At 46.6% G+C, this 14,780-nt stretch overlaps 1 protein-coding gene across 2 annotated transcripts; it reads left to right on the top strand.

Annotated features, from left to right (window-relative positions):
• The first annotated feature begins 9,560 nt into the window (after positions 1-9,560).
• LOC123453159 lies at positions 9,561-12,607 on the top strand. Of its 2 annotated transcripts, XR_006632713.1 has the most exons (7): positions 9,561-10,220; positions 10,719-10,837; positions 11,378-11,463; positions 11,567-11,676; positions 11,768-11,797; positions 11,988-12,105; positions 12,223-12,607. XR_006632713.1 is itself a non-coding variant. In XM_045129930.1 (6 exons), exons 1-6 carry the CDS (start codon positions 9,597-9,599, stop codon positions 12,042-12,044), a joined length of 1,026 nt encoding a protein of 341 aa, XP_044985865.1. In that variant the 5' UTR covers positions 9,561-9,596; the 3' UTR covers positions 12,045-12,607. The 2 variants fall into 2 exon arrangements, 1 of the variants encoding a protein (XP_044985865.1); XM_045129930.1 differs by having other exon boundaries at positions 11,988-12,607.
• The last annotated feature ends 2,173 nt before the right edge of the window (positions 12,608-14,780 follow it).

Genomic DNA, 14,780 nt, shown 5'->3' with positions numbered 1-14,780 from the left:
TTAAAGAGTTCGTCGTAAAGGGTTACGTCGATGCAAAGCTTTGACACTAATCCGAATAACTATGAGTAGTGAAACGGATTTGTATAGTAGAGTAGATATTTGGAGCATTTCCGAATAGCACGTAGTAGCAGCATCTATAAGATGACATAAAGATTTGTAAAGAACGCACGGATCTGAAAGTTTCAGAACCGTTGACTAAAACCTCTCTCACGAGCAAGACGTGATCAGACCCCATATGGGTGTTGGATTCGTTGGAATCACATGGTGATGTGAACTAGATTATTGACTCTAGTGCAAGTGGGAGACTGTTGGAAATATGCCCTAGAGGCAATAATAAATTAGTTATTATTATATTTCTTAGTTCATGATAATCGTTTATTATCCATGCTATAATTGTATTGATTGGAAACATAATACTTGTGTGGATACATAGACAAAACACTGTCCCTAGTAAGCCTCTAGTTGACTAGCTCGTTGATCAAAGATGGTCAAGGTTTCCTGGCCATAGGCAAGTGTTGTCACTTGATAACGGGATCACATCATTAGGAGAATCATGTGATGGACTAGACCCAAACTAATAGACGTAGCATGTTGATCGTGTCATTTTGTTGCTACTGTTTTCTGCGTGTCAAGTATTTATTCCTATGACCATGAGATCATATAACTCACTGATACCGGAGGAATGCTTTGTGTGTATCAAACGTCGCAATGTAACTGGGTGACTATAAAGATGCTCTACAGGTATCTCCAAAGGTGTTAGTTGAGTTAGTATGGATCAAGACTGGGATTTGTCACTCCGTGTGACGGAGAGGTATCTCGGGGCCCACTCGGTAATACAACATCACACACAAGCCCTGCAAGCAATGTAACTTAGTGTAAGTTGCGGGATCTTGTATTACGGAACGAGTAAAGAGACTTGCCGGTAAACGAGATTGAAATAGGTATACAGATACTGACGATCGAATCTCGGGCAAGTAACATACCGAAGGACAAAGGGAATGACATACGGGATTATACGAATCCTTGGCACTGAGGTTCAAACGATAAGATCTTCGTAGAATATGTAGGATCCAATATGGGCATCCAGGTCCCGCTATTGGATATTGACCGAGGAGTCTCTCGGGTCATGTCTACATAGTTCTCGAACCCGCAGGGTCTGCACACTTAAGGTTCGACGTTGTTTTATGCGTATTTGAGTTATATGGTTGGTTACCGAATGTTGTTCGGAGTCCCGATGAGATCACGGACGTCATGAGGGTTTCCGGAATAGTCCGGAAACGAAGATTGATATATAGGATGACCTCATTTGATTACCGGAAGGTTTTCGGAGTTACCGGGAATGACGAATGGGTTCCGGGAGTTCACCGGAAGGGGGCAACCCACTCCGGGGAAGCCCATAGGTATTTGGGGGGGTCACACCAGCCCTTAGTGGGCTGGTGGGACAGCCCACCAATCCCCTATGCGCCAAGAGAGAAAAAAATCAAAGGAAAGAAAAAAAAAGGAGGAAGTGGGAAGGGGGAAGGACTCCCTCCCACCAAACCAAGTAGGACTCGGTTTGGGGGGGGGGAGAGTCCTCCCCCCTGGCTCGGCCGACCCCTTGGGGATCCCTTGGACCCCAAGGCAAGGTCCCCCTCCCTCCTCCTATATATATGGGGCTTTTAGGGCAGATTTGAGACGACTTTCTCACGGCTGCCCGACCACATACCTCCATAGTTTTTCCTCTAGATCGTGTTTCTGCGGAGCTCGGGCGGAGCCCTGCTGAGACAAGATCATCACCAACCTCCGGAGCGCCGTCACGCTGCCGGAGAACTCTTCTACCTCTCCGTCTCTCTTGCTGGATCAAGAAGGCCGAGATCATCGTCGAGCTGTACGTGTGCTGAACGCGGAGGTGCCGTCCGTTCGGTACTAGATCGTGGGACTGATCGCGGGATTGTTCGCGGGGCGGATCGAGGGACGTGAGGACGTTCCACTACATCAACCGCGTTCTCTAACGCTTCTGCTGTGCGATCTACAAGGGTACGTAGATCACTCATCCCCTCTCGTAGATGGACATCACCATGATAGGTCTTCGTGCGCGTAGGAAATTTTTTGTTTCCCATGCGACGTTCCCCAACATATTCAACCCAAATTTGTTGGTTTACCAGACAGGAGGTGAGAGAATACTCCCGAGTATTAGCAGCTGAATTTGTCAGATTCAACCACACCTGAAAGATTAGTATCTGCAAGCACAATAGTAACAGCAAAGTAGCGAGTAACGGCAGTGTAACGAGCAATAGCAGCGGCAAGGAACAACAGTAGTGACAGTAGTAGCAAGTAACAACAATAGCAAGCGACAGCAGCAGAGCAAGACAAGTAACAACAGTAGCAACAGTAGTAGCAGCAGCAGCAGAGCAAGACAAGTAACAACAGTAGCAACAGTAGTAGCAGCAGCAACAGAACAAGACAAGTAACGGAAGTAGGACAAACTCGTAGGCAATGGGTCGGTGATTTGTTTGGATGATATTCATCATGCAACAACTATAACACGGAGAGATATGTGGCTAGCTCCCGTTCGTCAATGTGATGTAGGCATGCATTCCGTGTGTCGTCATACGTGCTTAGGGAAAAGAACTTGAATGACATCTATTGTCCATCCCTTCCGTGGCAGCGGGGTCCAAAAGGAAACTACGGGATATTAAGGTTCTCCTTTTAATAAAGAACCGGACCAACGCATTAGCACTTGATGAACACATGAACTCCTCAAACTATGGTCATCACCAGGAGTGGTTCCGGTTATTGTCACTCCGGGCTTGCCGGATCATAACACATAGTAGGTAACTACAACTTGCAAGATCGGATCTAACACACACATATATTGGTGACAACATAACAATTTCAGATCTGAAATCATGGCACTCGGGCCCTAGAGACAAGCATTAAGCATGGCAAAGTAGTAGCAACATCAATCTCAGAACATAGTGGATACTAGGGATCGGTCCAGATCAAAACTAACTCGATTACATGATAGATCTCATCCTACTCATCACCGCCCAGCGAGCCTACGAACAGATTACTCACGAACGACGAAGAGCTTCATGGAATTGGAGAGGGAAGAAGGTTGATGATGACGATGGTGACGATTTCCCCTCTCCGGAGCCCAAGACGGACTCCAAATCTGCCCTCCAGATGAAGAACAGGTGGTGGCGGCACCTCCGTATCGCAAATGCGACGAAAACTTCTCTTTTTTTCTAGGACGAAAGGGATCTTATAGACCTGAGATTGGGGGCGGCAGAGCCGTGTGGGCCCCACAAGCCTGCCCATCGCCACCAGGGGGGTGGTGGCGGAGCCAGGGCTTGTGGCCCACTGGCCCACCCCCTGAGGTGGAACTTGGAGCAGATTTTTTTCCTATTTTCCAAAACTGCTCCCCTTAAATTTTCAGGACGTTTGGAGAACTTTGATTTCTGCACAAAAATAACACCAAGGCAATTCTGCTGAAAACAACGTCAGTCCAGGTTAGTTCCATTCAAATCATGCAAATTAGAGTCCAAAACAAGGGCAAAAGAGTTTGGAAAAGTAGATACGATGGAGATGTATCAACTCCCCCAAGCTTAAAACCTTGCTTGTCCTCAAGCAACTCAGTTGACAAACTGAGAGAGAAAGAAAAACTTTGATAAACTCTGTTTGATCTTGTTGTTGCAACTATGTCTAACTCATAACCAGGATTTCAGCAAGATCACAAGTTAACCACATAAGCAAATGACACAAAGGTCTCACCGTAGACTAATATCAATGGCATAATCAGCTAACGAGCAAATAATAATGAGTTTCAAATACCAACACTTCAATCAAAATAAGCATGAGGCAATATGAATAGGTGGTACCTCGCTAGCTCTTTCTGAGACCGCAAAACATAAATGCAGAGCACTTTCAAAGATCAAGGGCTGACTAAACATTGTAATTCATAGCAACGAAGATCCAGTCATAGTCATACTCAATATCAATCAAAAGCAAAGCATAAAAATGACAGAGGTGCTCTCTAATTGGTGCTTATATAAGAGGAGGAGGACTCAACAGGAAAATAAATAGACAGGCCCTTCGCAGAGGGAAGCATTGATTTGCAGAGGTGCCAGAGCTCAAGCTTTGAAAAGAGAGATAATAATTTTGGGTGGCATGCTTTCATTGTCAACGCAATGACCAAGAGTTCTCAATATCTTCCATGCTACTCATGCTATAGGCGGTTCCCAAATAGAAAAGTAAAGTTTTAACTCCCCCACCACCAATCAATCACACTCCACGACTAGCCGAATCCTCGGGTACCGTCCATACTAACATCAATCCGGGGGGAGTCTTGTTTTACAGTTATCTTTTCGATTTAAGCGTGGAACTGGGCATTCCAATTACCGGCCCCTTTCTCGTAAATGACTATGAATAAACACATGTCGAGGATAACACTCCTAGCATGGAAGATATCATAGCCCTCTGTCACCACATGAGCGGTTCGGGCATGCAAAACATATTATTTCTTGAAGGTTTAGAGAATGGCACATGCAAATTTACTTGGAACGACAGGTAGATACCGCAAATAGGTAGGTATGGTGGACTCTCATAGAAAAACTTTTGGTTTTATGGAAGTGGATGCACAAGCAGTATTCCGCTTAGTACAAGTGAAGGCTAGCAAAAGACTGGGAAGCGACCAACTAGAGAGCGACAATAGTCATCAAGATTCAATGAGTTTGACTAACATTGAATGCAAGCATGAACATGATATAAATCACCATGAACACGGACATCATAGAGGCTATGTTGATTTTGTTTCAACTACATGCATGAACATGCGCCAAGTCAAGCCACTTGAACCATTCAAAGGAGAATACCATCCTATCATACTACATCATAGTCATCTCAAAATCTATGTTGGCATTCAAGACAAACCATTATAAGCTCTCAGCTAAATAAGCATGTCATTAGAAACTATGATCTCTAAGTTGTCATTGCAAACATGGTTCTCTCACAACAAAACTAAATCTGGGTCGACAAGCTAGTCATATTTACAAAAACAAAATAGATAGAGTTCATACCAGCTTTTCAGTCTCAGTCGCTTCATCATATATCATCATTGTTGCCTTTCATTTGCACGGTCGAACGATGTGAACAATAATAAGCGCATTGGACTAAGCTGAATCTGCAGGCAAACACAAAGGAGAAGACAAAGTAATATGGCTCTTTGAAAGCTAAACAGGTAAGCATGTAAGAACCACTAAACATTGTAACCAATATCTTCTACCTTGACACAAAGAAAAAGAAGACAAAGTAATATGGTCCTCCTCAGTGAAGGTTGATTGCAATCTCTGGCGATGGCTAGACCAATGCTGATGACAACAAACCTTCCCCTGCAACGGCACCAGAAGAATGCTGCTAGCACTCCCCACCAACGAAACTAGAAGAATGTTGTTGATGGCCCACCAGCGCGTGGGTTAGCAGCAGTTTTTGAGGGTAGAGTATTCGACCCAAATTTGTTGGTTTACCAGAGTGGAGGTGAGAGAATACTCTCGAGTATTAGCAGCTGAATTTTTCAGATTCAACCACACCTGAAAGATTAGTATGTGCAAGCACAGTAGTAACAGCAAAGTAGCGAGTAACGGCAGTGTAACAGGCAATAGCAACGGCAAGGAACAACAGTAGTGACAGCAGTAGCAAGTAGCAACAGTAGCAAGTGACAGCAGCAGAGCAAGACAAGTAACAACAGTAGCAACGGTTGTAGCAGCAGCAGCAGAGCAAGACAAGTAACAGCAGTAGCAACAGTAGTAGTAGCAGCAGCAGAGCAAGACAAGTAACAGCAGTAGGACAAACTCGTAGGCAATGGGTCGGTGATTTGTTTGGATGATATTCATCATGCAACAGCTATAACATGGAGATGGGGAGGCCAACATCCTCGAATAGCATGGGATCACATTTCTACCGCGCGCTACAAGGGAGTGCCCTCCCTCTCGGTCCAAGACCTGAAACACCCATGCCCCCTGACCGAATGTCTGGCTTTATTCCATGGCCATGGAGACCTTCATCCCGGCCCCTCTACTTGGTGTGTACGTGATAATAGGTTTACGACATACTGCACCGTATTCCCTTCCGAAAATACATGTGGTAGCACAGAAAGTAAGGTGACGCACTGACAAGATTCGATCTATGCCGACACTAGAGTTATTAAATTTATCCACACGATATCATGCCACTAGCATGCTCAGGCCACAACCTATCTCGTTCCATGTGACTAGGTTGTTCGTGGCCTCTCATCATCACCTTGATGATCAACTTTGTTAAGAAATAATTCATCTCGTAAGCAGGTGTTATTATAATGCAGTTCATCATATGCATGTATTCTTATGTAGCAAACACTAACAATAACAGCAAACAATCACATCAATTGTGTAAACAGCTTGCCTCGTTCGACGAAGTCGGGGTCGAGCCCGGTGAAGTTGACATCGACGCTTCCCTCGTCGGTATCTACGTCACAACATCGAATACTATCATAAATTCTAAAGTCTCTCATACTTCCTCAAAGTATTTTTGAATAAATACTAAAATAAACTAGACAACAAGAGATTTTTTTCCCAAAAAGAATCACTCGAAAATCCCTTGTAGTTTAAAAGATATAAAGAAAATGAGCTTAGGGACCGATTTGTAATGAAACAGAAATTTCCGAGGGGGCTGACTGGAAAGCACCAAAGCGCTCAGTTGAAATTACGTGGGCCAGAGGGGAAGGCGTATTCAAGAAGAATACGTTTTAGAAAAATGGTTCGAGAAGATTAGAATCCTAACAGTGTGCCTCCACTGTCAGGTTTGAATCCACCTCGCCGGCGGCACACACTTGCGGTATTGCCGACGGCGTCCTGCGACGAACCAGAGGGTAAGGAGCATGCGGGTGCACTCACCAGGAGATTCCGCACCTGATGGAGGTGGAGGCACTCGCCGGCGGGCACCATGTCGACACCAGCTTCCAACTCCGGGGGGCGGCGTTTCGGGTGCAGAGGGATCTCGACGGAGAGGCGTGCACTCACCGAATTCGCGCACGAATTAGATGGGCTAGTGCTCGAGGAGCTTGCTGGCAAAATCTAGGCTGCAGGGATGCATCTACCTGGGCGAATATTGCCGATGATCGAAGCAAATCGGGGCGGCCGGAGGCGGGGAAGAAAGCCCTCCCGAGGTCCTCTGATGGTTTTGGCGAGGCTGTGGTGAGGTGTGGTGGCTACACAATTGTCTCGGGGTGCCTTTTTATAGGTGAGCGAGAGGGGGTGCCGCGGGGGACCAAATCCGGCGACAAATTACGGTGAGCTAGAGGAACTATCAGGCGCTTACGGGTCGGAGTAGCTGCTACGGTGTGCGGCTGCTCCATTTTGCTCCTGAACACGAACTATTACGGGTAGTGGCACGCTGTCAACGGGGCGGCTCGTCACGGGCGCGTCGGCAACAGAGACCGTGCTCTGTGCTGTCCAGAGCGTGGCGATGGACAGACGCACGCATGGGTGGGGGACGGCCACGCGGAGCTCCTATAGCGCTTGGGCGGTGCTCGGCGGCGTGGCTTTGCGGCAATGGCTGCTCGCGGCCGCGGCAGCCGTCCCTAGCGCCGCTGCCAGAGCTCGCGGGCTCAGGCCAGCTCACCACCGACGTGCGCAACCGGCCAAAGGACCGTGCGGCACGGTGGACGGGGCACAGTGCGCAAGCCGCCAGGGTTTGGCACTCGTGAGATTGACACTGCCCTTCTCCTACCTCGAGGAGTGCCCACCACCTGCTCGATGAAATGCATTTGGCATGAGAAAATGAGTTTGATGGTGAAAATTTATGGGGTGGCCTCTCATTGATACCAGAGACTGCGTGCAATTTGACAGAATTTTTGAAAAAGGTTAGGTTGGGTTTTTAGCAAAAACATCAATTCTGGTCCAAACTTTGGTCGAACCAAATTTGAAATTTTTAAACTTGAAACGAGGAAGTTTTTGAAGAAATGGGGTCAGTGTACCTAGGTCTACAATGGATAGGAAGCTAGGGGCCAGAAGCCAAAGGAATTTATAATTTCCTTTGAAAAATTCTAGGGATCAAGTGTGATTACAGAAAATGGTTTTGGTTATTTAAAAGTAGTAAAGGTAGTTACCTCAAAACCTAGAGAAACTAATTTTAGATGGTGCCCTGATCTTAGAGAGAAGTTAGGGGCAAGAAATTAGTGAGAGAGGAAGAGAGAAAAGTTTTAGGGTAAAACTAAGTTAGCAAAGTATCTCACACAAACCATTACAGAATTTTCAAAAGAAGGAAGAGAGATTTTCAACTGGAAATCTTGGTCAAGAGGGAAAATAAAGTAAGACTCTTTTTCAAAACAGAATTGTTTGACAGGAAAAGCTCAAAAGAATTTGTCTCAAGTAAGATTATCAAAAAGATTCCACAAGGTGTTTTTGTCAAAGTTTTGGAAATTCACATTAAAAGCAAATAAAATCAGAAAAAATTAAATTAAAAAATTAAGGATGTTACGTACGCCTGGTTGCCGATGGTCATGACGAGAGAGGATCGAAAGGATCTTAGTGTGCATCTGATACCATAAAAATAAATAGAGTAGTTTGCTTAATTCATAACATTACGGATACATAGGTGGAGTAGATTGTGTGCCGATCGTGCGAGATGTGCGCTGACCAGTCCACGGCCGAGTATGCTGCCTAACAAATTTATCAAATGGAGAAGTAAGAGCATCTCTAGTAGAACCCTCAAACCCTTAAATTCAAAATTAGTTTTAAGGGTTGAGAATTGATCATTTTTGACACTTTTAAAGGTTGAAAAACAGAGGCAAAGATTAGAACCCTCAAACCCAACCCTTATAGCCTAGTTTTGAACACTATGAACATGCACGCGGAGGAACAAAGGATACAAAAATGACTTCAGCCGCGGAGGAGCTCGCGCTCGCGCTGCCTGGACGAGGCCGTCTCCCTGGCGTACCGCGCGGTGGAGCTCCGCCGGGCGCCGCGGCCCTTCTCGGCGGGCGGCCGCGGCAGGCGCGGCGGCGGGCAGGGGCGCGGCGGCGGCGGCCGCGGCTGGAGCGCGGGGGGCGGCGGCGACGGGCGGGGGCAGGCGCGGCGGCTGGAGCGCGGGGGGCGGCGGCGGGCGGGGGCGCGGCGGGCGCGACTGTGGCGGCTGGAGTGCGGGGCCGGGGCCTGGGCGCAGAGGGGTGGCGGGGCCGGGGCCGGGGCGGCGGCCGGAGCGCGGGGGGCGGCGACCGGAGCACGGGGGAGGCGGGGCGATGGCCGGAGCGCGGGGGGCGGCGGGACGGCGGCGGCCGGAGCAACTTCCTCGCGCGGGCGGGAACCAACTGCCTCCCGCGCGAGGTGGGAAGTGGAGTACGGGTTGGGGGCAGTTCCTCCCCCCCCCCCCCCCCCAACCCTCACTTTTACAGGCTGGGAAGGGGTTTGAGGGTTCGACCTCTAAATCTTTTTACGGGTTTAAGGGTTTAAGGGTTCTAGTCTACGTCGTTTTTTCGATGAAAACTGTAAAAAAACGGTTATTTTTAAAGGTTTGAGGGTTTGAGGGTTCTAGCAGAGATGCTCTAAAGCGGGGTAAAGCAATTTCTCGAGCAAACCCCGGTCATGTCGCCGCCGGCCGTCCTGGTTTCCAACGGCGCCGTCTGCCCGCACGCTCCTCCTTCCGCGGCTGCTTTCCTCGAGTCCACTCCGGGCGCCTACACTACCGCGCGCGCATCCTCGACCGGCCTCATCCTCTGGTGGCCACGCCACCTCCTCCGCCTCGCCGACTCCGCGCGCCTTCTGGCCCAATCCCGCCCCCACCTCCTCGGCCTCCCTGCCCTGCCGCCGGGTACCCTCTCCACAGCGCCCATCGAGCCTCTCGTTAACCAATCCGTGCGGGTCGGCGTCCACGAGATGCGGAGCCGGATGCTGGCGCTTGGGGACTGCTGCTCGGGCGAAGATATGGCGCTCACGGCGTTGGTTCGAGTTGGTGGGGCGGTGGATGGGCTGGAGGTTCGCGTCCACCTGGGTGTGTACGTGCCTCCGGTGTTTGGGGACGCCGGGGCGAGGCTTGCAGTGGCCGGGAACGGAAGGGATGCCGCCGCCGCCAAGTATGCTCCTTGGGCCAGGATGAGGAAGAGTATGGAGAAGATGAGGCCTCCTGGAGCCACGGAGCTCTTGCTGACCAACGATGGGGATCATCTTCTTGAAGGCAGTGTTACAAACTTCTTCGTCGTCTGCCGGAAGGTTAGAGACATTTTCACTTCAACGGCAACGGCAAGTATTCAGATTTCTCCGGGTGCAAATAAGTTAAATCGGAACTAAACAACGCGCCTAAAATTGGAAAGCAATTTCATCTGTAGTTGCAACGCACAAGTGAAAGGCAATCTCTCAAATATCCTTAGGAGCTGTTCTAACTGGTACAAGGTTCACTCATGTCTGTGTGACAGTCTGTAGTGGTTTTCATGTCGCCAGAATAAATCGTGATGCTTGAGTCAGGTTAAAAGGAGGAACCTTGGCGTCTTCCTTTGTGTTAAATTTAAGATGGTGGAAATAAAGACCAAAGATTTTTATAGGTTTCTGTGTTATTACTAATTTTACTCTCATCTTTTTGTTGGTAGTTTCCTTGCTTGTCTTCCTGCACTCGTATTCGCACTCCGAATTATTTACTCTGCCTTTTTAAGATAATAGTTATGTTGTTCAGATGATGTGTGTTTTTGTTATATAATCTCAATATTTCTGTAGGAGGAACGTCGGTCAAATGAGCCCTTGTCTGCTCAAACAAAGGCAAATAAGTTTGAAGTACAAACAGCTCCTCTAAGCGATGGAGTTCTCCCTGGAATTATGCGCCAGATAGTCATTGAGTAAATATTCTCTGCTTGCTCTAAATTCTATGCTCTTTGAATAAATGACCAGATAGTGGAGGAAAATTCAGACAAACAAGCATTAACTCGTGTCAACTTTGAGGTACCTGTCAGGGTTTTTCTCGGTATCATGATGAAAATGGTCCCTTCTATATGGAACACTCCTAAGAATAGAATCCCAACTGTTTTAACAAACCATAACTTTATCTTCCTAACTAAACCGACCTGTTCGACAGTACCCTTGTCTTCATCTCACAAGTTTACAGACTAGTTACCACACTTACCTTGGCTATGTGCTATGTAATTTTCCATTTGGTCTGGGTTGTTTCTGTAGGGCCAGTTTTGCCCCTAATTTGTTCTGTGAGATGAATTAACATACGGGGGAGCCCTCCTTTGTAGGGTTTAAGTTTGCCAAAAAAATGTTGTCAAAAAAGTTCATCATTAGGATGGTTGATTCTTGAATTCTTTTTTAGATTTTTTGTGCTGCACATAATGCCAAATGCTGAATTCTTTTAACACAAATTTATTTCTTTGGAATAGGGAATGCCATGATCTTGGGATCCTAGTACGTGAGGTCTCACCATCATGGTCCAAGCGTGAGCTTTGGGAAGAAGCCTTTGTTACAAGTAAGAAGTCTTTTTCAAATCAGGAGCGAGCCCCTGCTGAGACATTGTGATCCCCTTTTTAGCATAATCTGCGGTTCACTCACTCCAATTTATCGTATAACAGGTAGCTTAAGGCTTATCCAGCACGTGGAGACAGTTCAAGCACCTTTACTATGGGAGGACATAGAAACCAAAACCTGGAGTGATGTATCTTGGGTGGTGAAGCAATTTCAGGTACACAATATTTCTTTCTCGGACTTCTGCAGTTATATTTTCTGCGATATTGTAGTTGTTTTTATTAATAATGTCATGCAATTTAAATTAGGGCGCTGGACACATCACCACACAAATACAGGTTAGTTCTCCTGTGCTCCCATAACGTATTTAACCTCATATCCAAGTTATATCGAATATAACCTTTTAAGATATGAGAACGGGAGGGCTTGTATTCGACAAATCGATACTCCATTTGAAAGTGTTAGATTAATAATTCAGCAACTCTCCTTTTCTGCCTAATAACGACATCTCAACTGCTCACCTTGCAGAGGAAAATATCAGAGAGAGCAATAACTGAGGAATCTGACAAAAACAATTTCTTGTGATTTATGAATTGTCAAGATTTCTGGGTGATGGCTCTTGGCTTCACCATCATTTGTTCTTCAGATAAGTTGAAGCCAACTTTGCTGTTATCTTATGTTTTGCTGATACTCCTTTAGAAAGCTCCGTGAGCCCAGCTTGTTACCAAGTCAAAACTATTCATTTGCTCCTCTGTCTACGCAGGCTGCCTAATCCAAACGGAGCTTCTGGTGTTGCCTTCATGCAGAGGACTGTTCAAGAATTTAGACAAATGGTTCCATGTTGTACTTGAGAGATGCATACCGTGTGTGTTATCTGTGTGTGTTGCGGCGCCTGGGGCGAGAGAACGACCAGCTGCACCTCTTCTAGGTCAGCACACGGGATGGGCCCACGAACAAAGGTCTGTAATATGGCATGTGACAAGACGGGGTTGATGGATATCTAGTATTGGACCGGTATAGACCTTCATCTGTCTTGGGCTAGTTCTTTTGGGGCTTATTAGCAAATATGCCCGTGCGCTGCAACGGGTAGTTAAGATTTCTTACCTGAAACACTATTATTTTAACCGAATCTTCATTTTGACTCATCATATTGATGGTGTGCATCTACAACCACACTCAGACATCATTCTCGTGGTGTCGTTTGATACTGAAGAGGCCGCGTATATAAATTAAGTATATTCAAAAAAGCATATATGTATAGCCATCACATGCAATAGATGAAACATAAATCAAGATTGTACTTATCAATTCAACCGTTATCTAAAAAAATCAACTATTAACATTCATTACCTTTGTGTACTTTTGATGTTCATCAATTTTAGAAGTGCATGTACATCTTATAAAAATTGTTTGTGTATTCACTATAAAAAAGTGTAGTTGGTTGACAAGAACACGCGTGGATTCTGCCAAGAAAATACACATAGGTAAGGTCTTAGCTCATGAAATATGTGCAAAGAGAGAATCTAGTGCAAGTACGTCATGTCCAAGGAAAAGAGATCGCCCGGCTTGTCACGCCCCAGATGCGACCCTATCCTCAATTTGGCACGAGGGCCTCGTCAGGAATAGAAGCGCATCTCGTCGTGTCGCAAGAATGGATATCGTTACAAGTACATGTACTGAAAAGAAGAGATATATAAAGAGTTGGCTTACACTCGCCACAAGCTACATCAGAGTCACATCAGTACATTACATAATCATCAAGTGTAAGAGCAGGGTCCGACTACGGACGAAAACAAACGACAAAAGAAGAACGACGTCCATCCTTGCTATCCCAGGCTGCCGGCCTGGAACCCATCCTAGATCGATGAAGTAGAAGAAGAAGAAGTAGCAACTCCAAATGAACAATCAACGCGCTCGCGTCGAGTAACCTCTACCTGCACCTGCAACTGGTGTTGTAGTAATCTGTGAGCCACAGGGGACTCAGCAATCTCATTTCCAAAGGTGTCAAGACTAGCAAAGCTTAATGGGTGAGGTATGGTTAAGTGGTGAGGTTGCAGCAATGACTAAGCATATATTTGGTGGCTAAACTTACGAGTACCAGAAATAAGAGGGGGAAGATCTACGCATTGCAGACGTGATCTACTGATGATCAAATGAATGATCCTGAACACCTACCTACGTCAGACATAACCCCACCGTGTCCTCGAACGGAGAAGGAACTCACGAAAGAGACAGTCACGGTTACGCACACAGTTGACATGTTTTAATTAAGTTAACTTCAAGTTATCTAGAACCAGTGTTAAACAAAGTTTCCACGATGCCACATAACCGCGGGCACGGCTTTCCGAAAGATTTAGCCCTGCAGGGGTTCTCCAACTAGTCCATCACAAATTACCACAAGCCGCATAGAAATCCTCAATCACGAAGCTCGCGATCTCGTCGGATTCCCTAGTGGAAAACCTCAACTCTGAGATTACCAAAGCATCACCGGAATCCTGATGCACAAGATATCTCATCAAAGGTAAAACTAATCCAGCAAGGCCGCCCGACGTGTCGACGAACCCGATAGGAGCCGCATATCTCGTTCTCAGGACACGACGGATGGAACTAGCTACAGGTGCCAAACCTCGGGTTTCCCCGCGGTGGCCCCGCAGGCAAACCGTTTGGGACCAACACCATCAGCACTGGCCCCCCTGTTTATGTAAAATTACTCCTCGGGTAGCGCTAACTCCCTATGCATTTCAGTATTATCAAAATTATTATGTTGGGCAAATGTAAAACTAATGATGGGCCTTGCCAGACCAGCTTTAATCTAAAACGAATTATCAAGGGGGTCCCCATAACAACCCCGATTGTGTTAGGAGCGCTCGTTTATGGAACATAACACCGGTAGCCGAAACTAAGGGTCAAAGGTGGAACAAAACACCAGGCTAGAAAGGCCGAGCCTTCCACCATTTACCAAGTATATAGGTGCATTAAATTAATTAGCTTTTAAATATGGTGATATAACAAGGAACCCATGTTTTCATATGGAAGCATCCGCACCTGCAACTAGCAACGCTATCAACAGGGTTAAGCAAGCGGTAACATAGCGAATCAGTGGTTTGCTAGGTTGAACAGGTTGAGGGTTTCATGGCATTGTTGAGAGGCTGATATTTAACATGTGGTAGGCAACAAGACATAATCGGTAGAAGCGATAAAACTATCATGGCAATGATAGTAATGGTATCTAGGGAAATGATCATCTTGCCTGAGATCCCGCTTGGAAGAAGAATGCCTTCGTGAAGCAGACGAACCGACGTAGTCGAACGGGTCCTCACA

Source organism: Hordeum vulgare, chromosome 5H (assembly GCF_904849725.1).
Source record: "Hordeum vulgare subsp. vulgare chromosome 5H, MorexV3_pseudomolecules_assembly, whole genome shotgun sequence".
NCBI classification, from domain to species: domain Eukaryota; kingdom Viridiplantae; phylum Streptophyta; class Magnoliopsida; order Poales; family Poaceae; genus Hordeum; species Hordeum vulgare.
This window is presented reverse-complemented; position numbering and strand designations above follow the sequence as displayed.

What these genes read in the sequence shown, in the direction of transcription:
- LOC123453159 (XM_045129930.1), top strand. Translation starts at nt 9,597, where the DNA reads ATGTCGCCGCCGGCCGTCCTGGTTTCCAACGGCGCCGTCTGCCCGCAC. An exon ending in TCTTCGTCGTCTGCCGGAAG is followed by an intron (nt 10,221 to 10,718) that starts GTTAGAGACATT and finishes ATATTTCTGTAG; the next exon opens with GAGGAACGTCGGTCAAATGA. An exon ending in ATGCGCCAGATAGTCATTGA is followed by an intron (nt 10,838 to 11,377) that starts GTAAATATTCTC and finishes TCTTTGGAATAG; the next exon opens with GGAATGCCATGATCTTGGGA.